The following is a 21,849-nucleotide window of genomic DNA, read 5'->3' as shown; positions in this document are numbered from 1 at the left end:
AAACAGTTTAAACATGTAATACATTTTTTTGTTAAGGCTTTTTGATCTTAGCCTCTAATATTTGAAGGGGTCTGGTTGTCATATTTAAATTTTCATTCCTATTGTGAACAGCAGGTATTTGTCTTGTGAGCATCTTTGCAGGCTTGCCTTTCATTTCACGTTTAAACAATAAAACAAAGTATGTGAAATGTTATTAAGGCCAAACAGTGCAGAACTACAAGTTCTGTGACAACTATGTTGTTGTGATGACACAAGGCAAAGTTCTTACTTGTTTGACCTAACTATTTAAAGAAGGAAGCAGGTTTAATGATGTTGAATGGAGTGGTGGTAAATACATTGGTTTAAAACCATTCATTTTCCAACACTTAGTTGCAACTTACTCTTGTCTTTTTATTTTTTTTATATAGGTTAGGTGGACCTGATCCTCTGGACTACGTCAGTATGTACAGGAACTTGGGAAGTCCAACCCAAAATGTTCCTGAGCACTGGCACTATGTAAGCTTTGGATTAAGCGACTTGTATGGTGATAACAGAGTGCACGAGTAAGTCTTTAATTTCTATTTATTGTGGATTTTGGCTTTCTGAAGCAGTTAGGAACATAGGGAGCTGCCTCATACCAAGTCAGACCATTGGTCCATCTAGCCCAGTATTGTTGACACTGACTGGCAGCAACTCCCCGAGGTTTCAGGCAGGAACTTCTCCTGCCCTACCTGGAGATGCCAGGGATCAAACCTAGGACCTTATGAATGGAAAGCAGATGCTCTGTCACACTGAGGTACAGCCCATCCCAGTTGGAAATGTAGTAGAAGCAGCATGGATGCACACAGATAAAAGTAGTTCTATGTGACAGAATTCAGAAGGGGCTGTCCTCTCTCAGGACATACTGCTGCTGACCTGAAAGTACTGCAACTACTAAAGAACTATAGAAGGAGACTTCAGTGTAAAATTGCTGAACTGGAATTTATCAGCAAGTTTGATTCTATGTGTTTCAGGCTCAAAAGACCTGGGAATCCTCTCCCTCTATAGGTGTTAAATTAGCATAGCAAGAATAGGAAGAATGTGTCATCACCAATTACTGCTGCTGTGAATTGCCACTGTTCTTACCTTATTTATTATACTTTTAACCCACCCAGTGACCCAACTTTTCTTGGTACCTTTCCATGGAAATGTCACAAGGTACCTCTTGCATTTTATGGGTTTGGGCACCACTGCTTATAAGCCTCCCCCTAATGCTTCATACATGATAACACTTCATATAGTGGGCTTTAGTCAATGAAAGCTATAAAGCTAGTCTGTTAAAGTGCCACAAACATGCTCTTTTTTTGGTTGCATCAGACTAACAGAGCTGCTTCTCTGGTATTCATACCCTATGTAAATGTTAAACATGGCAGAACCACATGTAAGTCATTGGTGGGTGATGATGCCCTTCAGTTTTTGCTAGCTAAGCAGTTGTCTGCAAATATTTGTGTTCTCTACATTTACAGAATTATCATAATATGTATTTCATCCTGGGCTATCTCAGGGTGAATTCTGTCCATGTAAAAGTATTCTAAGGCTTGTATATTATATCACAACATGTGTTCCTGCTGTTGAATACATTTAAACAGAAACTGCAGCCATTTGCTTTTTAAGTTTAAATTTTATCAGAGTACACATGAAACAAGTTTTGCTAACAGCCAGCTGCCCTGTTCCTGCCTGCTGTGTTGCTAGTGGACCTCAGCCCTGAAGACTTAATTCTGCATTCTCTGTACCATAGACTGTAATTCATTTCAGATCAGTTGAACTCCTGAACTGGTGTCTGGAGGCGGTTTTGGGATGGTTGAGAGAAAGCAAGCTGAGACACAATTGAGACAAGACGGAAGTATAGTGGGTAGGGGAAACTGACTAATCTGGACAGAGGATTACATCTAGTCCTAGATGGGGTTGCTCTTTCCCTGAAGGAACAAGTACGCAGTTTGGGTGTGTTCCTGTACTCTGCTCTTAACTGGGGATGCTCAGGTGGTGGCAGTGGCCAGGAGTACTTCTTACCAGCTTAGGTTGGTATGGCAGTTATGACCATATCTGAAGAGGGAGGCTCTTGCTTTGGTTATTCATGCTCTGGTGGTGTCCAGGTTAGACTACGGTAACATGCTGTACATTAGCCTCCCTTTGAAAACTGTTCAGAAACTTTACCTGGTGCAGAATACAGCCACCCAGATATTGGTGGGAACAGGACAGTCAGCTCATGTGATACCAATACTGCACTGGCAGCACTAGTTGAGGTCATCAGCAGAGGCCCTTCTCACTTGTCTCGTGCCAAAGGCAGTTAGGCTGGTGAGTACAAGGGAGAGGGCTGTCAAGAGGCACCCTAGCGGCCTCTTTCAGTAGACTCCTCAAGACACAGTAGCCAATTCAAGACACAGACGAAAGGATTCTTTTCAAGGCTTTAATCCTTTTACAACTTAATGACTCTTTTAGATGCTAATCACCAGTGACTAAGCAAGGAACAGCAGAGTGGCCTATGTGCCACCGTTTGAAGGAGAGTCACTTGAAGACCCTGAACTTATGGGCTAGGCAGAGATCCTCCCTCTTTCCCTTGGGTCCACAGGAGGCGGCCGTTGCTTGCGCGCCAAACGGACGCTATGCCTCCTTTCCGCGCCCTCCATCGCTCATCACTCTTTGCGTCTGCGTCGAGCGTCTCGCAAGCCCCCTTCCCACACTTTCTCACTGCCAGTGTCACTATCTATCTCAGGAATGCTGGCAGGAGGAATCTCTGCCAGCTGCTGTGCCTGTGAGGGATGAGTTGGCTCCTCTCCCGTGGATTGCTGATCCTCCTCAGAATCAGAACTGCTCTGGGGTTCTATCGGCTCAGTTTCCACCCTGACAAGGGCCTTCCCAGTGGTAGCCCCCACCCCACCCCCGGAATCTGCTTCCATCAGCAAATTGGTCAGACCTCTTCTTTGCAGGTCTTCAGGAAAACTCTGGACCTGTTTTTGCTGGCCTTCCTGTAGTGTCTTCTGCTACTGGTTTTATGGTAGTTTCTGTTTTTATTTATTTTTATTGGTAATCTGTTTTTAAAGGACTCTTCTTGAATATGTATTCATTGTTTTTTTTATTGTATTCACTTTTTTACCTTGTATGTCACCTTGAGAGGTTTCCAGCCTTAAAGGCAGCCTAAAAGTAATTTTAAATAAAAAAAACACTTTATTTAAATATCTGATATAAACATCATGTGTTTCATTTTGGCCCTGTGACTTAATAGGTAATTGAGATGGATGAGTGCTGGGCTCACCCCACCTCATCTATAGACTCTTAACCCAAGACTAAAAATACTCTGCAGTGAAAGAAAGGTGGCAGATAGGCTAGCTACAAAGTGTCTTTGTTATATTGTTCAGTCGTTAAGTCGTGTCTGACTCTTTGTGACCCCATGGACCATAGCACGCCAGGCCTTCCTGTCCTCCGCTCTCTCCTGGAGTGTGCTCAAGGTCTTGGTTATAACATCTAGTATAATGGTGGCACAGGTTATTTGAACTGGAGTCAGCTGTACTTCAGTCTATCTAGCACTCAGGCCAAGACATAGTCATAGCACAGTAAAGGTTAGAAATCCATTCCCCTGTTGCCAGTCACACATTGTCATTGGGATGCCACTCCTTGGTGCCCAACTTGTGTGGAAAAAGCAGGATCATGCCCACTAATTAGTGCAACACTGCTAATAGTATTTTGAAATGAGAACATCTAATTTAAATTAAGGTCTCTATGGGCTGGCCACTAGTCAGCGGCTAGACGGCCATAGGATAGGTCGGTTCCCTGAGAACTGACCTTCACCCCCTCCTGCGCTGCCTCATAGGCAGTGTGGAACAGCCCTGCGCTCCATGCTCAGAAGAGGAGCGTGGAGTGGTGAAAACGGGGCGTTTCTGGGGGCGTGCTGAGGCAGGGGACTCAAAAATGTTGGTACAACACATCCAATGTGTTGTCCGGCCACCACTTCTCTCGCTCCAACTTCCTGCAGCTAGACAGCCGAAATCAGCTGTCTACCCACAAATGCAGGGTGGCTGGAGCGCAAGAGGGGACGATCCCCTCCATGCTTCTCCTGCTCTGCATTGGATAGGCAATCGCCTCCGTGTTTCTACTATCCTGGTAGGATTGCTCCCTCCATGTATTAATAAACTGGAAACAGATGTAGCACGTTCAGTGTGAAGGTTAAGTTTATTTTTTTTAATAAAACCCTGTGAAATGTACCCTTCTTTGCTTGCAGATTTATTTGCAGTTAGAAAGGTGTGGCTTTCATACTCTGCTTAAATGCTGGTGGTTGCTTGCTTACAAAATAGCTCTGTAATAACATGGAAGAATTCCTGATGGTAGATATCCTATACATTCAAAAATGCTTGGTAAAAAGCACTTAAGCTGTAAGGGCTAACATGGTGCCAGCTTCAAACTTCAAAATCCTCAGTTAGTACAGAATGGAGTTTGCAGCTGTGAAATTAACCTTATTGAAAATGGATTCTTTGGTTAAGTATATATGGAAGAGGCAGCTTCTTCAGTTTTGATGTGTATCTATAGAACTAAGGATAATGTTATCAGTTTAAAACAAATTCTGTTTTAAACTTGTTACTTACTTTAAATCTTTGCAGTGCTGCTAGGTTTTATTTTGGTTTTATTTTTATTTTATACTGTAGTTTTAAACATTTATATTATATTTTACCATGTCGTAGTTTATGGTTTTAATTGTTGTGAACTGCCCAGAGAGTTTTCGCTATTGAGTGGTAAAGAAATGTAATAAATTAATAATGTGTTTCCCCTTTTGCGGGGGAAGGTACCTGGAATGCTTTTTTGTTTTATAATCCAAAATATATTATTCACAGAATTCTTCCCAAAATATGTATGTTTTTGTCTTTTTTTCCTCAAGAGGGAAGAAGTGATGTAGAATAGAGAAAGTAAATGTTCTCTGATCATACATATTTGCTTAGTAGTTTTATGCATCTTAAACATTCGGCCACATATCTCCGATATACTTATCCTACTGCCTCTGTGCATAGCATCAAAGCACTTTCCCATACTTTCTATTCTCTGTTGGTGGTAGACCTCCCTTGAAGCCAAGGCCACCTTCTGGATTGGGGGAGGGGGGGTGTCTAGTGTGTGTTTGGCTTTAAAATGTCATTTGTTTAAGGTAGTTAATGTAAGAGACTGGCCACCTACAGAGAGGCTGCCTTGCACTGCTTAAACTCACACACAATCCCTGGAACTAAAACACATCCTTATTGTTAAAGATTTTGGAATTAAAGACTTGTTTTTGAAGTGTGGTGGGAGACTTGTTTTATGTTTACAGCACAGTAGTTGAACTTACAAGGAGGGCTGTTTTTAATAAAAGGAATGTAACGAAGTTTGGCTCAGGGCGAAGCCAGTCTGCAGCATATCTGCATGTGCTTCCTTGGAGAATAAGCCTCTCTGCTTTCCGATGTAAAATAGTTTCCCAATGCAGAGTAATAGAAATTGGGGGTGGGAGAGGGGCTGGCTGTTAAGAATAGTAAACCTGGCAAATGTCTGATGGATTCTTATTTCTTCTCCTTGGATGGTAGATGTAAGCATCTTGGCACTTTTGCTACCTCCAGATCTCCTTGCTTTTTAATTAGGCCTCCCTTGCCCTCTTGCTACCCTATAAGACACTGCCAGCACTGTGGCTCTGGCAGGACTAACAAATTCTAGACTAGAAGCAAGAATTCCAGTTCCCCCTTTATTAAGTTTTTTGAGGTCTTTGGCTATTGTGTGTGACCTGTCCTTTCACATGCTAGCACCCATCCCGTCATACCTCCTAGTTACTCCATTTCTGTGTTATGACCTAAGCTGGTTCTTGCTTCTTTTCCACATTCTTCCAAAACTGTCAATCAGTTAAGCTTCCAAAACTGCTAATCTGAGTTTCCAAAACTGCTAATCACTTGCCTGTTTCCTAACTAATTTGGAGACCATAGAGCACCTCTCTCTATTATCCTGAATAAGCTAGCACCTCCATTCTGTGGGTTCTCTCTTGCCATATACAAAGCATCCCAGGATGATGTGATCTCCTGGCATAGTCAACCTGTCTGCAGCGACCAAAAGGAAATCTCTGCAGTTCATGCCTATTGTCCTATCTGCCTTGGCTGTTGGTAGCTCTCAGTCACGTATATGCCTATGTAACAGCTGGCCATGCTGTCAATGGTACTACCCAAGGCCCAGTCAAGCCCCATTAAACCTCCCTTAGAAGGCTTGGGAAAAAACAGGGGACCCCCCCCCAATATGCTTTGTATATTGTGCCATGTAAGAGTAATAAAAAAATTACAAATGTTTACTGGTTTGAGAAAAGTAGAGTACTGTCTGATGTTGGGCACTGCCCAGAATGAAATGTAACATAGATGGACTAATACTGCACTAGTGTTAAAGAATCTACTAATATTGCACTAGGGTTAAAGAATTCGTGTATGAGCTCACAGGGTCACCTGGATGTAGAAGTAAAGAGCTCAGAACCAGAATATAGCAACAAAAATGAGTCATGCATATTATGAGCCAAAAAGCAGACTCAGTCCTAAAACAATTACATATGCCGTCTTCAGAGCCTTGATCTATTTACATCTTTCTGACAGGTTGCTTATAACATAAGAAGAGAAGGCTGGATCGAAACAAAGAGCCGTTTAGTTGGGTATCATGTTTCCAAAAGTGGCCAGCTGGATGCTTCTGGGACATTGACCGAGTTCACATGATTGCCACAGCTTGTTGTGGCACCACAGCTTGTTATTTAACCCACCGCCAGGGTTTGGATGACACAACAAGCTGCAGTTACGGCATGAATATGCAAAATGGCTGCCTGCATATGCTGCAACCTGTCGTGGCTTAAATAAGCCAAGGTGGGATGTCTGATCATGCCAACAGGCCCATTTTCAAGCAGGGTATAAAGGCAAATGCCCCCTCCCTATTGTTTGACCCCAGAAGCTGGTATTCAGAGGTACACTGCCTTTAGAGGTAGAGAGGGGAGCCTGCTGGCCACATGTAGCCCATGGCACTTCTGCAGGTTCCACCCAAGCCTCTCTGGACAGGGAGGGAGCAGCTCCTAAGCAGGGAGAAAAGAGTACTTTGAAAGCATGGATCTGGCTGGATCCATGCTTTCAAAAGCCTTCTCTTTCTGAGCAGGGTGGGGGCTACCCTTCCCTATCCGAGTAGAGAGGCATGAGCACTTTGAAAGCACAGATCTGGCAGGATCTACATTTTCAAAAGGCATCCCTGTGTGTGTGTTTGAAAGAGATAAGAGTGCTGTGTGTGTGTGTGTGTGTGTATGTGTTTAATGGATGGGGTGTGTGGATGGAGGCCCTGGCCATTGCTGGCATGCAGCCCCTGACAAATTCCGTCCAAGGGCAAGTGGCCTTCAAGTGAAGGCTGCCCGGTGCTGCTCTAGATGTCTCATTTAGCTATCCTGGCTAACAGGCTTCATGGGTTTGTCTAATTTGTAGAACTGAGCAGCTGGGGAATGGAATCCGGGGTTAGGGAAGTGGGAAATGTGGGGTTGGCAACCATAAGCTTGACAAGAGTGGACTCATTTGGAAATTCACAGGGCGGGGGGTCTCCCTCTTCTCTCCTTTTAGAAGATACAGTATGGATCTGTGAAGCCTAGCTTCTTCTAACTCCAGTTGAACACCTTTACTGAAAAACTAGGCTGCATCTTTGTAGGACCTTTCTGGCAAAACTAATACAGTGGCATGACTTTAGGATATTGGGCAGGGCTGAAACAAAGGTTTACCATTAATAGACACACTATCCATTAATAGATTGGAGATCTGTGTGAAACAAAGGTCTGAGAGTCTGTAGCTAGTTATATACAATAGCCACAGTTTAATCTGTTGAATCCCTCACTCTCTGTTACATAAAACAGATTATCACTGTAGAGATAAAAAAAAAAAGGTATGAGATACACTGCCCAGTTTAAGGGTTGACTGTCGTGGTTATGTGACTCTTTGCTGAAGCAAAAGTGCAACATGTATCTAATTGCATTCAGGTCAGTGGAGCATGAGGCTTCTGCATGCAATTGAGCGCTGCTTTTGGCTAGGAGGGAGTCTTAAGCAGAGGCAATTGAACTAGATTGATCTTCATAACTCAAAAGTGTGTGTATGTATGCATTGGAGGGAGTATATTTTGTGTTGGGGACAGACATGCTACTGACCAATCACAGCTACAGTAAAATCCTGGATTTCTCAATGGTTTTCTAAGGGCAACAATCATTCCTCCACCAGGGAAGACCAAAAAAAAGGCTTCCAAATGAACCAGGAAGTCACTTCTCCAGTCAATGGGTGTGTTACTTTATTTTTATCTATATAGCTAACACTGTTTCCCTAAATGTCAGTCATAGGTATGTCTTTACTCATTGGTTAAAACACTGAAAAGCTGGAATAGGCTTATTTCATAGAAAACAATGGAAGGAAAATGTGCCTTTACATTTTGTCTTGCATTTTGTCTTGTTCTACAGCGGCTCCAAAGACTTGCTTTTTTTTCTAATGCAAGTTGGGAATCTTGCCCAGGTAACTGTGCAACTGGGTACTGGACAGCATGGCTAGGCTGGATAAAACCTGGCCATCCAGGCAATTGAAGTGTACAAAGCCTTAAATAACTTGGGACTACGATACCTGAGAGAGTGCCTTCTCCCTTATCAACCTGCCCAGTCACTGAGGTCATCAGAGGGCATGCACCTGGTGGTTCCACATGGACCTATGGCCCAATTGGAGTCCACCAGGAGAAAAGCCTTTCGTGTGACAGCCCCCTTTCTTTGGAATTCCCTGCCCCTAGAGTTCAGGCTGACGCCAGTAGTGTTGCTTCTGGTGCCTTCTGAAAACAGCTCTGTTCCAGGAAGCATTCCTTAAATGGCGAGCCATGATCGACATTCTGTTTTTAATAATTCTAATATGGTGCTTTAATCTTTTATCTTTTTTACTATTGTACTTCTTGTGTTCACTGCTCCAGAATCTGTTTGGATGGGAAACAGTATACAAATGCTGTAAATACATAGAATAAATAAAACAAATATGGTAATCCTTTGCTTAATCTTTTTCCGGCTCAAAATCATCCTTCCCAAGCTGCTTTTTCACCTATAGCGAGGATGGTGTACCTCTGGCCCATGGACCAATTTGTCCCACCAGGAGGGCCATCCAGCATGTGAGACCTCTGGTGAGGCCCCTCCCCAAACTCTGCCCACAGGAGGCTACTGGAGGCTTGGGAAGGAGGCGGGGAGAGGGATCTCTGCTTGTTATATCTGATCACATTTCAGAAATAATGGCAGTGATTCCTCTTACTTAGCGAGCCACTCACTCTCCCAATGACACGGGGCAGGCGACATTCCCGCCTCTCTCTGCACAGAGAACCTCCACACAGAGAGAAAGACAGAAGTGATTTCTCTTGCCTCTCTGAACAGAGAAAGGTGGAAGCAAGTTCCTGCAAAGAGGATCTAAAGAGCCTCTTGTTGAGGGTGAAAGTGGAGAGTGCAAAAGCTGGTTTGAAACTCAACATTAAAAAAACTAAGATCATGGCATCTGGCTCCATCACTTCCTGGCATATAGAAGGGGAAGAAATGGAAGCAGTGACAGATTTTATTTTCTTGGGCTCCAAGATCACCGCAGACGGTGACTGTAGCCATGAAATTAAAAGACACTTGCTCCTTGGGAGGAAAGCTATGGCACACCTAGACAGCATAGTAAGAAGCAGAGACATCACCTTGCCGACCAAGGTCCATCTAATCAAAGCTATGGTTTTCCCAGTAGCAACGTATGGCTGTGAGAGCTGGACTATAAGGAAGGCTGAGCGCCGAAGAATTGATGCTTTTGAACTGTGGTGCTGGAGAAGACTCTTACGAGTCCCCTGGACTGCAGGGAGGTCAAATCAGTCCATTCTAAAGGAAATCAACCCTGAGTGCTCATTGGAAGGACAGATACTGAAGCTGAAGCTCAAATATTTTGGCCTCCTAATGCGAAGAGAAAACTCTCTGGAGAAGACCCTGATGCTGGGAAAGACTGAAGGCAAAACGAGAAGGGGACAGCAGAGGATGAGATGGCTAGATAGCATCACTGATGCAATGAATATGAACTTGAGCACACTCAGGGAGAGAGTGGAGGACAGGAGGGCCTGGCATGCTGTGGTCCATGGGGTCAGGAAGAGACACGACTTAACCACTGAACAACAAGAAAGGTGATCATGAGCTGGAAAAGGACAAGTGAGGAAATGGTTAAGCAGCCTCTTCCTTGCATTCCCTTTTTCCCCTCAGGGCGGTGTGGGGCATGCTGCTTTGAATTACAATAAACAAAACACTGTGGAGGAAAGAATCTCTCTGAACGCCCAAGTAACCTGTAGTTTGAGCCTAAGGGATCAAACATAGTGCAAAGTATATGTCTAAAGTTATTGATTTCATGTAATTTGGCAGTATGACAAGTATAGGCTCATTTCCAGGTTCCATATACTAGAAGCATACTGTGAGTTGTTAGTTTTCAGTAATGTAGAAGGAACTATGTATCTTAAGAGTTGCTTCTAAATAGTCCTGAAATGTTATTTTGATCTTTAAATATTTACACTTTACTCATTAGCATGTTAAAGCAATTATGGTTCAGTCGCTCTTACTTTGAATTCAAATGTAGACATTGCCTTTTCATATACAAAGGGCAATCAAGTTTGATGGTCTACACCTTTTAATGTGGCAGATCAAGATGCTATGGCAGCCTAGCATGGAAACTACCCTTACAGATTACTGTCTGAAAAGGCTCCTTGGTTTGTTTTAAAGCCATCATTGGTATGTATGTTGGCACTTTATTAGCCTTTGAAAACCATGTTCAAATTACACTGAAAATTGGCCTGAAGTGCTGCTTGTACCTTCCTTGCTGAGATGGTAATAGAGTTACCAGTCATAAACACTTTTTTTCAGATGATCATGTGCATAAATATGTTTACTTTTTAAGCAAGGAGTACCTGTGTGTAAATGTGCAGTATACTCTTCTCCCTACCCAGTGAGGATTAGTTTTCTTATTTCTTTCAGTCCTCTTGTGCTGGAATGTGGGGGAAATTACCTGCTAAAGTGAGAATGCATACATTTTGGCAAAGGGCTTTCATTCTGAACTAGAAAGCTCAGAAACCTGGAGCTTGGTGAATTTCTTAATGTTATTTGTAACACTGGGGGTGTGGGGGAGGATACCCAAGTTGCTTCAGTAGAAAAGGAGAATAGGTTTTTCAGTACAACATACGGGGCTTCTGTTTTGAGATAGCACTGTTTTGAGAGTTTCCTAGAGCACAGGGCTCTAGGAAACTGACTGTACTCTTGAAACCTAGGGAGATAATTTTTTCTTCTTAAGAAGCTAAATAGCAAGGGGGCTACACCTCTCCCCTGCTGCCACCTGAAGTAGCTGCACTACCGTACATGTTTACACTAGAGTAAAGAAAAAAAGCTAACCCTCAGCTGCATGCTACATGATTACCATAAAATGTTGTTTAGCTTTATGTATATATGTGTTTTGAAGGAGAAAATGTGGGCTTTCAGAGTTAAAATTGTTGTAGAGTTAACATGCTTCCTGTATTTTGGGGAAACCATTATATTTGTCCAATTAGTTTTGTATTTTATGTACTATTCCTGTGTGTGTATGTCTGTGTGCAAAACTCTGGAACTTGGACCAAATGTGAATATTTTTCTCCCTGTTAAAATGTTGTCTTCTTTGTAGTACATACTTCAGCAATATTTAGATCTGTTAGCCCAGGAAATGTATGGTATTGCGTTTTAATATGTGCTTCCTACATCCTGCACTTAAATATAAAATGTGAATCTATATTACTGCCCACTAAAAAGAATAAACTTACTCATATTTCTCGCATTTGCTTTATGGTTTGTACTAAATGGCTTATTTTCAGTTATATCCTGTCTTTCAGGCCAGCAGAGGTCCCAAAGCAATTCATAATCAAATAATGAATACATATAAGATAATTGCAAATAGCATAATAACTCTTAAGCATAATCCTATACATATCTACTCAAAAGTAAATACCACTAATAGGGTTTTACAATCAGATAAATTGGTATATGTTTTAATTATTTTTTATTTTAATCTCAGTTTTGTTATTGATAATTGCCTTGAGCACCATATTTGGTAGAAAGGCGGGATATAAATGTAATAAATAAATACAGAATTGCAGCCATAAGCAATAATAAAGGCAATATAATGAAGCAATAATAATGAATAAATGACTGGCTGGGGAATGCTGGGAGTTGTAGGACTTATTTTTTGTCTATAAGCATGCAGAGGATTGCACCTTAACTCTAAATTATTACCAGTCCAATTACTGGCATAGATTGCAAGCAACCATAAATGAGCTTTCAAACATAATTACTTCCACTCTGACATGCTCATTTACTTTAAATCTAATATTTTTTATAGCATCTAACCTTCTTTGTATTTGATCTTTATCAGGAAATATCAGAAACCAAGTTGAAATAAGAATCAGTGCTATAGTTATTCCCAGGGCAGGCCATATCCTGTATTTAAAAAAACCAACACCTTAATTATGCACAAAGCAAACCAAAAGTCTGCATTTGGAACAAATTGTGAATCCTGTGCAAGATTGCGTAGTGGCAATTGTAATATTTTCTTGATTCTTTATTTTCTAAACATGTATATCCCAGTCTTCAGTCCAAGGATTATCAAGAGTGGCTAACAAAGTCAGAATATCAGTAAATGTAATACAAAAACTTAGATTAAAACATATAAGGAGGCACATTACAAAATTAAAAGTAGCTATGTTAGCCATTAGAAAAATTCTTAAATCCATATTAGAGTAATGCTTTTATTAGGCCATCTCAAAGGATACAAAACGTTTGCAAGCTTTTGAGATCTCCAGATCTCTTCATCATAGAAGAGGTTACAAAAAGCGGTGGGGTGGGGTGGGGTAGGAGAACAAAAAATAGGCCGACTTGGTGTTTCTTTGATTATTTATTTATTTGCCCCCCACCGTTCTACCAAAAATGGCACTCTAGGCAGTTTACAGTCACTAATAAAACTTGATAAAAATAATAATAAGCAAATATATTGCAGCAATAAAATACTTTATTCCTGAGAGCCGCCTTGGGAGGGCTTCTGCTCTGAAAGGCGGCCAAGAATTTTAAGAAAATAAATAAATACATTAAAACCATTAAAACACAGTTGAAAACACAGCAATAACAGAGTAGTGTCTGCATATTTATTTATCGTATGGCACATTTACATTGCATTACAATAAAAACATAGAGCATAATAAATATGAAATGTAAAATATAAAATATAGACAGGAATATTACAAACGTATGTCTAGGTTACAGATACAGGTTTTTTTACTTCTGTTGTCAGAGCCAGGAAATCAGCAAAATCTCCATTGTAGGTTCGGGTTTGACACTCTGTCACTATATGTTGGATAGTTTGTTTTTCAGCCCCACAGTCACAGTTTGATGACGTTGTTTTGCCCCATTTATAAAGGGCATCTGCACATCTACCATGACTTGTGCAGTTCGGTTCAAGGTTGTCCATATCGCACAGGGCTGGTCAAATCCAGGTGGTTTTTCCAAGATGCAGGGCAAGCTTCGGCATTGTGGAGGGCAGTTTCCTAGCCAATGTTGTTTCCGCGTGTTGTGGATATTGAAATCATCTTCTAAAGAGCTTTAGCAGTAGAAATGGCTGGATGTCTCGATCTTAACGTGTTTCACTCCTAGTAGGTTACGTCATTTAATATTGGTAGCTGGAGATTGTCAATAATCTTCCGGTATTCTTGAAGAAGGGCGCTCTTTCGTCTTGCATCCGGAGGTGGTATATGGCTCAAAACAGGCAGCCAGTATGTGGGAGTAGATCGTATCGTCCCACTAACAATATGCATTGACTCATGCAGTTGTGTATCGATCTTTCTCGTGTGCGGACTATTAACCCACACTGGGGCACAGTACTCTGCTGCTGAGTAAACCAGACTGAGTGCGGTCATTCTTAGCGTATCCGTTGTTGAGCCCCAGCTAGTGCCGCATAGTTTGTGTAGAATGTTGTTTCTACTTCTCACTTTGGCAGCAGTCTTCATCAAGTGTTCTTTATAGGAAAGTGTCCTATCCAGTTTGACCCCAAGATATTTGGGATGCATGTTGTGATTGAGCCGGTTTCCCTTAAATTGAACGTTGAGCTCTCTGCCTGGTGATCTCTTATAAAGGTGGAAGTATGTTATTTCCATCTTTGTTGGATTGGGCTGTAACCTCCACTTACAGAAATATTTATCCAGTGTGTCTAGATCGGAAATGAGGACATCTTCAGTTGTCTCAAAGGATTTATGTTGTGTGGCTATAGCCCAAGCATCCGCGTAGCCAATGTGTGGTATGTCAGCTTTATGTGTGGTATGACTTTATGTGTGGTATGTCAGCTATGTATAGAATGAAAAGGAGAGGTGCAATAACCGAGACTTGTGGTAGTCCGTTGTTTAAAATTTTAGGGATGCTAGTATCCTCTCCTATAGTCACAGAGAAAGTTCTTCTAGCAAGCATATTATCAATAAGTTGGGTAGTTTTTCGGCACAAGGTTACTTGTATTAATTTATAAAGTAGTCCATGTCTCCACACTGTATTATATGCTGCATTTAAATCTATAAAAGCAACTGATGTTTTTTGCTTCGCCTGATAGCCTGCTTCTATAGAGGTTGTTAGTGAAAGCACTTGGTCAGTGCAGCTTCGTGCGGGGCAAAATCCAGCTTGTTCCACTGGAATTATCTGGAGTATCTTCTGGCTGATTCTATTATGCAGAAGCCTTTCAAGAAGCTTATAGACAGTGCTTAGCAGTGCGATTGGTCAATAGTTCTTTGGTTGGTCATTTGTTTTTCCCGGTTTTAATATTGCGATGATTTTTGCTTGCTTCATCTTGTGTGGTATTATACATGTTTTCATAATATCCGAAAAGAATTCTGCCAACCATCTTTTTGCATATTTTCCACAATGCAGGAGGGATTCAGGATGTATACCATCATGAGTGTCTAGTTAGCGTCTTAGAGGATATGGTAGAGTAGGTTTTGGAGATATTCAAATTGGGCTCTATCAGGTGATGTGATAGTTTCAGTATCTTCCTAGCAGGCCAGTAAAGGAGGAACTAGGCAGACTGGGAGGGTATTCCAAAGACTCTGTATCACAACAGAGAAGGTCCTGCACCTCATTTTCAATACGAGTTTTCACACAATTTAAAATACCTTGAACTGACTGGATATGGCTTAGTTCTCCTGCCTTGCGTGCCAGCTGGATTTACTGAATTACCCTCGGTGGCGTGGCTTGGCGTGTCATGTGAACCTGGTCAGCATGGCTTGTTTGTGGTAGGGGTTGGGATGATATGGCAAGCCTTGCCGGTAAGGGTAATTAGGGAAATCCAGCTGGCATGTGGGGCAGGCTTAACCAGCCACTGTGGCTTGTTAACCCTGCTGCGATTGTGCAAACTGGGTCAGAAAGAAGCCCTGATTTTATGGAAGGGGTTCATGGAAATGGACATGAATAATTGTGAATGGGTTTGGAGGTCTAGGAAGCTCTGCAGGATTCAGAAGGTTTAGTTTTAATCACTCAAAGTTTTTTAGGGTTTTAACCCTAAGGCTTCGATTCCAAGCCCTTAGGAGATGTGTTGGCTAAGTGTTTGCTCAAACTGAAAAATGCTTACATGGTTTCTAGACAAGGTTCTTCCTGTAGTTATTGGAAGAAACAGAACTGGCAATGGAGTATTGAACTTGGTTCAGTGACATGATGACTCCACATTCTAAGATGCAGCTGTCTGGGATGGGGTGGGTGGGGTGGGGGCATAAAATGTGATGAAGGTTGGAAAAGTAATGAAAGCAGTGGTGGAGTCTGTAAAAGACAAGCATACAATTGCACCATTTACTCTGGATTAATATCACTTTAGTTACCAGGCTCTGATTCTGTCGTTATCATTATTACCAAAAAAAATCCCCTAGCATTCCCACTCTGTTCACAAACATACACTAACAGTGGAATCCTATGTATGTTCACTTGAAAGTAAATCCCACTGTGTCCAGTAGGGCTTACTGCGTAGAAAATATGTTTAGGATTGAAGCCTAAATGGGCTGCTGCATGGTTTTGAGCCTTTCCTGCTTCACTGTCTGCTGCTTACAGTGAGGAAATTATACCTCCCAGCTTTTTTCCTTGCCATGTGGCTTTTCATATTCTGTAAATATGAATGGGTAGGAGATCCTGGCCTCATTCCATCTGTTTCCTGCACCTGACTTGATTTTAATTTTTTTAAGTAAATAGGATGCTTTTTCACCACTGAGTTGGGGAAGGCAGGGTGGCTCTTGCTCTTGAACAGATTCTGACCAGATATGCCAAGGCGAGTGCCGTGAATCACCTCTGTAGGAATTCTTCCCACTGTTCTTCCTTGCACAAGTAAAATAAGGCTGAGGTCGTATACATATTTACTTGGGAGTAGGTCCCATTGAACGTAATGTTTACTTTTGAGTAAACATGAAATTTCTAGAAAATGTGAAGCTATGGGGGGGGGACAGGATTTTTTCAGGGGGGGTGGAGGGGAAAAAGGGGAAGTTTGGGGAAAAATTGAAAAATATACAGTACTTCTTTAGTGCTGTTTATAGATGTAAAGTCACTTTATTACTTTAGGAACATAAAACATAAAATTTATTATGTATAACCTGATTTGCTCATAAAATTCTTATATATATATAATTAAAGTCAGGAATTAGTTGGTCATCTCTTTTTGACTGCCTACCCATTGACCAATTCTCATGTAACATACTTCACTGGAAAACTCTTGACATGCAGATTCCATGAATAACAATGGTTTTCACTATAGTTCAAAGTTGGGAGTTTATTTATGTCCACAAAGCTTCTTTTTTTTAAAAAAAGAATTACGCTATCTTCTATAATGTACTATAAAGTTTTGTTTTTAATATCAAAAACCTGTCAAGTATAATTAAACATAATTAATTGCAAATTGGAGCAAAATGAAATATAAAAAAGTCTCTTTACACCTTTATAAACAGGTGCAGGCCAAAGTACAATGATATGCCAGTAACATATGGCCTGTAAACAAATCATAGAATCATAGAATAGTATCATAGAATAGTAGGGTTGAAAGGGGCCTATAAGACCATCAAGTCCAACCCCCAAATCATGAAGAGATCTTTATTGCCAGGAGTCATGTGCGCTCATTGGCAAACCTCAACAGTCAAGTTGTTGATGGATCAGACCAAGGATGTTACAGTAGCCACCCTGGAGTTTACACCAAGAACGTTGCATTTAAGGAAGTTTTTGTAATGATAAAAGGTGTAACACTTCGAATGTTTCAATAAATGCAGTTAAGTTAAGCCTTTCGTTAGATTTTATTTTTATCCATGAACTGTGTTCATGGGTAACCAACTGGTTATCATTAAAATTAAAAGCAGGAAGAACTGGAGACAGAGGAAGGCTGGTGAACAGCATCTGTTGCTGTATATGAGGAATTGGTTTGGCTGGAGTTTAGGGAAATCTGGTCTGAGGGAAAAGCTATTGGGCCATTTGGCAGATAATGGCAACAAGCTGCTTCCAGTTTCTGAAAATAACCTTCAGTCAGCCCAATCGGAGGTTGCGAGTGTGATGTGCAAACCCAGACTAATGGGTTCTTTAGGGGCTAAACAACCCAGCGGTTAACCCAACAACAAACCATGGGTTAACATCCTGGGTTACATGCGAGCCCATTGGTCTGGGTTCACACATAACACTCACTGATCCAGTTGAACTGAGACTGTTTACAGAAAACAGAAGTGGCTCGCAGGTGGTGTGCGACTCTGTGAATCATGGGCTAAATAATCCATGATTTGCCACCATGACATGTGAACCTGGTTAATAAGAGCATATTTAGCTGGGGAAGACTAACCTATTAGCAATGGTAACCAAGCATATTTAACTTAAGAACCTTTAAGCACTCTCAACCTATTATTTGAAGAGTGATATTTTATTCACTTTCATAAATAGTTCCCCTTAATAAACATCTTAATTTTTCTTCTTTTTGAAAGGTTGTCTCTAGTGATGGTGTCAATCCCATAACTATGCCAGAGGAACCAGACTGCTGAGTTTCTTTTAGGCATAGAGTTTTTATTTTGATGAGGCAGCATTTCCAAGTGGTGAGATCTAATAGGGAACTTCATTAAAGTTTCATAGACCCAAGCCTCAAAGTTGTTATTTTAAGGAATATAGGTTGCATAACCCACTTGTTCTTCCGCTGCATGTGGTATTAATGGTGGGATCATCTACACTGTGGTTTTAGAGCTACATTCACTGACTGGCTTCAGACAACATTCCAGGGCATGTCGTGGGTTATTTAACCCATACCAAGCCACAGTGCCCACAGGTGCCAGATTGCATATATCAGGGGTCCCCAACCTTTTTGGACCCGTGGGCACATTTCAGACTTTGAGAAAGTGCTGTGGGAACCATCATAAATGCCTAATTAGTGGATCACTGTTTTGGTGTCTACCTGTCACATCTATGGATCTTAGGCTGCATCTTATTTAGCAAAAAACCATTCGTTTTGTGTCTATGGGTTAGATACCACATTGTTTCTTTAATAAGGGATTGTCCAATTCGGCTAATTGCTGGTAATGCAGTGCAGCTAATGCTTCTTTTAAACATATGTTTTGGCAATATCCAGTAGTTATTTCTCTTGGGGAGAAGGTATAACACAGATAAATTTTGTACTGGAACAGTCTTTTAATATTCACTGATGTACGTGCTCTTTTAAATTATTTACCTGGTTCATAGAAATTAAGAAATGGTCAGTGTAAATGGATGCTCCTTGTCCTTTTGACAGGATAAAACAGACCATGGGTTATGTGAGAGTTGTTCATAACCCATGCTGAGTTTGCACAACATGACAACCCTGGGCAGGGATTGCATATTCAAAATGGCGGCCGTACATGCCCCACATGACACACAGCCTTACCATGGGTGGGCTGTTGTGTCATCCTAACAGCCCCATTGACTGCTACAGCATCTAACCAGAACAAGCCCAGAAACAAAGGACTCTGTAGAACAAAAACCAAACTTTTAAGAATGCACATTTTCCTCACATGTTAAGATGCGGTGATTCTAGTCACCTGTTGGGAAACTGAGCATAACATGGAGCATCTCTAAATCTCTATCAGTAAAAGTTATAATAGAGCAATAATTTTAATAAGGAATGGAAGAAATATGTGTTTAATCCTCTTACAGAGAGGATTAAAAAGCCATTTTTCCTTCATGGTTTCAAAATTTCCAGAAATGTTACATCTCTAGTCTTATATAAAAGTCTTCCTATTAAGTAGTTCATAGAAATCATTTTGGGGAGAGTAAAGCCAGGTAGCAATATATAAATACCTTGTCTTAAACATTGTATTCATTGTTCTAAAATAAAATACTTCATAATCCAAAATTGTTCAATCTTTCCAGTGTTTCAGAAAAAAATGAAAAAGGTACTTGGGGGGAGGGCAGGAGGTCCCTGAATTTTTCCACTTTTTTCCCCAGGCCTTTATGTTTGAGTAGACCTGTATTTGATTGTACTGTAAATGACACAGTGGGTTTTTAACTGTATCCGTTTCTGATGCTTTATTGTGAAATCTTTTGTGGTTAATTTCCTTCAGGTTTACTGGACCAGATGGGCCAAGTGGTTTTGGATTTGAACTGACGTTTCGACTTAAGCGTGAAACAGGGGAATCTGCGCCACCAACATGGCCAGCAGAGTTAATGCAAGGCTTAGCCAGATACGTCTTCCAATCAGGTACTGTTTAAGTGGTCTGCTTTGCATTAAAGGTTTGTGGTTTTCATGTGTTTTTGTTTGTTTGTTTATTTGTTTTTGCCTTGTCTGGGGTGTCCAGCTTTGTTTCCTATACTTTGAGCTACTCTAGTGGTGAATTTTTGAATGATTGATCAGGAAAACAATAATTCAAATATTTCTTTTCCTAGGAGGAAAAGAAATAGTAAACATGGTAAGGGACTATACAGGCGAGGCATTCTGAGGCTGTTTTATGACTGCATTTTTAAAATAACAACAACAGATTTGTGGGTAACTTGGTTTACTCTTACAAACGTGCTAGACATGATTAGTCTTTGGTGATTTTTGGTCAGACAGTTGACCAATGTGTTCAGTGTGTTATTTTGCTGCATACAGACCTCTGTGGTCTGTGATCAGTCACCTTCATCAACACTTTGTACAGAGCACAATCAAGGGAGATCAAGACCAATAAACAGAATCCTGTGTTTTCCTGTCTTGGGGGAATGTTGTATCTTCATGCATATTTTTTCTGTATTGACTGCTGGCCCACTTTTTCATGTGTTTTAAGTAATAGCAGTGCCTTAAGAAACACAAGCTTTCTGTTAGATTTCCAGAATCCTTTGAATATCTCTGACTTGGTCAATAGAGAACTTAAAAGTTTTTATTTATTGTTAATACAAAAATTTTGGGGGGTGAACTAATATTTTCTTTTTAATTTTCACTTGAAAAGCATTGATCTCAGTGTTCAAGGCTTCCTCCTCTGGCCAAAACCTAATATGTTGTTGTGTACTGTGGTGCTTACTCAGGTCCTTGACCAAACATTATTTGACAGTCAGATTTCAAAAACAGGTTAAGGGCACAATTCTATCTAGATAGGCGGCCGCTGCCAAACTCTGAGGCAACCGCCTATCCCAAGCAGGGCAGGAGAAGCATGGAGGGGATAGTTCCCCCCACACTTCTCCTGCCCTGCTTTTTCTGCTAGACATCCGATTGCGGCTGTGTAGCCACAGGAGTGTGGAGCGGGGAAGGCGGCTGCTGTACGACACATTGGATGTGTCGTACAGGCAGCTACAGTCTCCCCTCCCCGGAACGTCCCCATCATGCCCCTTTCTGGCCCCTCCACGCTCCTCTTGTGAGTGCGGAGGATGGGACTGTTCTGTGCTGCCTTTGAGGCAGTGCAGAAGTGCAGGGAGGTCGGTTTTCCAGGAACTGACCTTGCAGCGTGGGCCCCAAGGTCAGTTCCCGGAAAACAGCATATCCTATGGCCCTCTAGCTGCTGTCTAGTGGCCATAGGATTGCTCCCTAAATGTACTTTCTTAATGTGTTTAACTTGTTTTTGATTCTTCCTTTTAGCTTAGGTAACTTTAATGATTATTTATAAAGTGCCACAAACACTAGGTGCTATACAGTAATGAAGTTAAAAAGAAGATACTCTGGCTGCAGGCTTACAATCTAAAAACCAAAAACAGTTAGTAAGGGAGAAAGGAAAACACAAGGAAGAGTACATAAGTAACAGTAATCTCCCCAACTAAATATAACATTCATATGGAAAATTTGTTAACACTCAAAACCACCTCACTGTATTTACTCAGATTTATAAAATACTTTCAATGTGGCACCTTCACTTTCACCCAGAGAAATATTTTCTGCTTGTTTTTTTTTTTTATTTAGTCCACTATTGGGTCTTCCTTTGTTACTTTGATATTCCTATGTTTTAACACTTACATATTTTTGTCATTGAGAATGGATGGCAGTAAGCTTGCGTAATTCAGTGATCTCAGGTCTCAGCAGTGCTTTCTTCCTGGGGGTTGGGTTTACCCTGAGTAACATTTAATGGGGCAACTATCTTGAGCTCTGAGCCAAAGAGACTCATGTTTCAGTTATGTGTATATGTTTATACTTATATGATTAATGAATTGTTTTTTTATTCATATGAGCCCTTGTGCCAGATGTGTTGCCTACAAGGGTACTAATAACTGGTCATCAAAATGTTGGTGGTGCCAAATCTTGGTGAATGACATTAAGAATTGCTCTGGCTAAGTTACGGTAAGTTGTATCGAACAGTGTCATTCCACATAACAAGTGATATTTCGCT

General features: G+C 41.1%; 1 protein-coding gene across 6 annotated transcripts in view; it reads left to right on the top strand.

The window, feature by feature from the left end:
* The window catches only part of SUFU (SUFU negative regulator of hedgehog signaling), a 124,912-nt gene that overhangs the window by 15,050 nt on the left and 88,013 nt on the right, over nucleotides 1-21,849 (top strand). For all 6 annotated transcript variants that reach the window (XR_014789508.1, XM_084846458.1, XM_084846457.1 and 3 more), the window contains exons 2-3: nucleotides 408-542; nucleotides 19,624-19,760. Coding sequence is in view for 5 of the 6 variants with exons in the window: in XM_084846458.1 (XP_084702584.1) it covers nucleotides 408-542; nucleotides 19,624-19,760 (272 nt within the window). In the remaining variant the exon portion in view is untranslated. The remainder of the gene's footprint in view (nucleotides 1-407; nucleotides 543-19,623; nucleotides 19,761-21,849) is intronic.

The sequence above is a fragment of the Heloderma suspectum genome, chromosome 3, assembly GCF_057233095.1.
Source record: "Heloderma suspectum isolate Gila_16-S chromosome 3, 16-S_ref, whole genome shotgun sequence".
NCBI classification, from domain to species: Eukaryota; Metazoa; Chordata; class Lepidosauria; order Squamata; family Helodermatidae; genus Heloderma; species Heloderma suspectum.
This window is presented reverse-complemented; position numbering and strand designations above follow the sequence as displayed.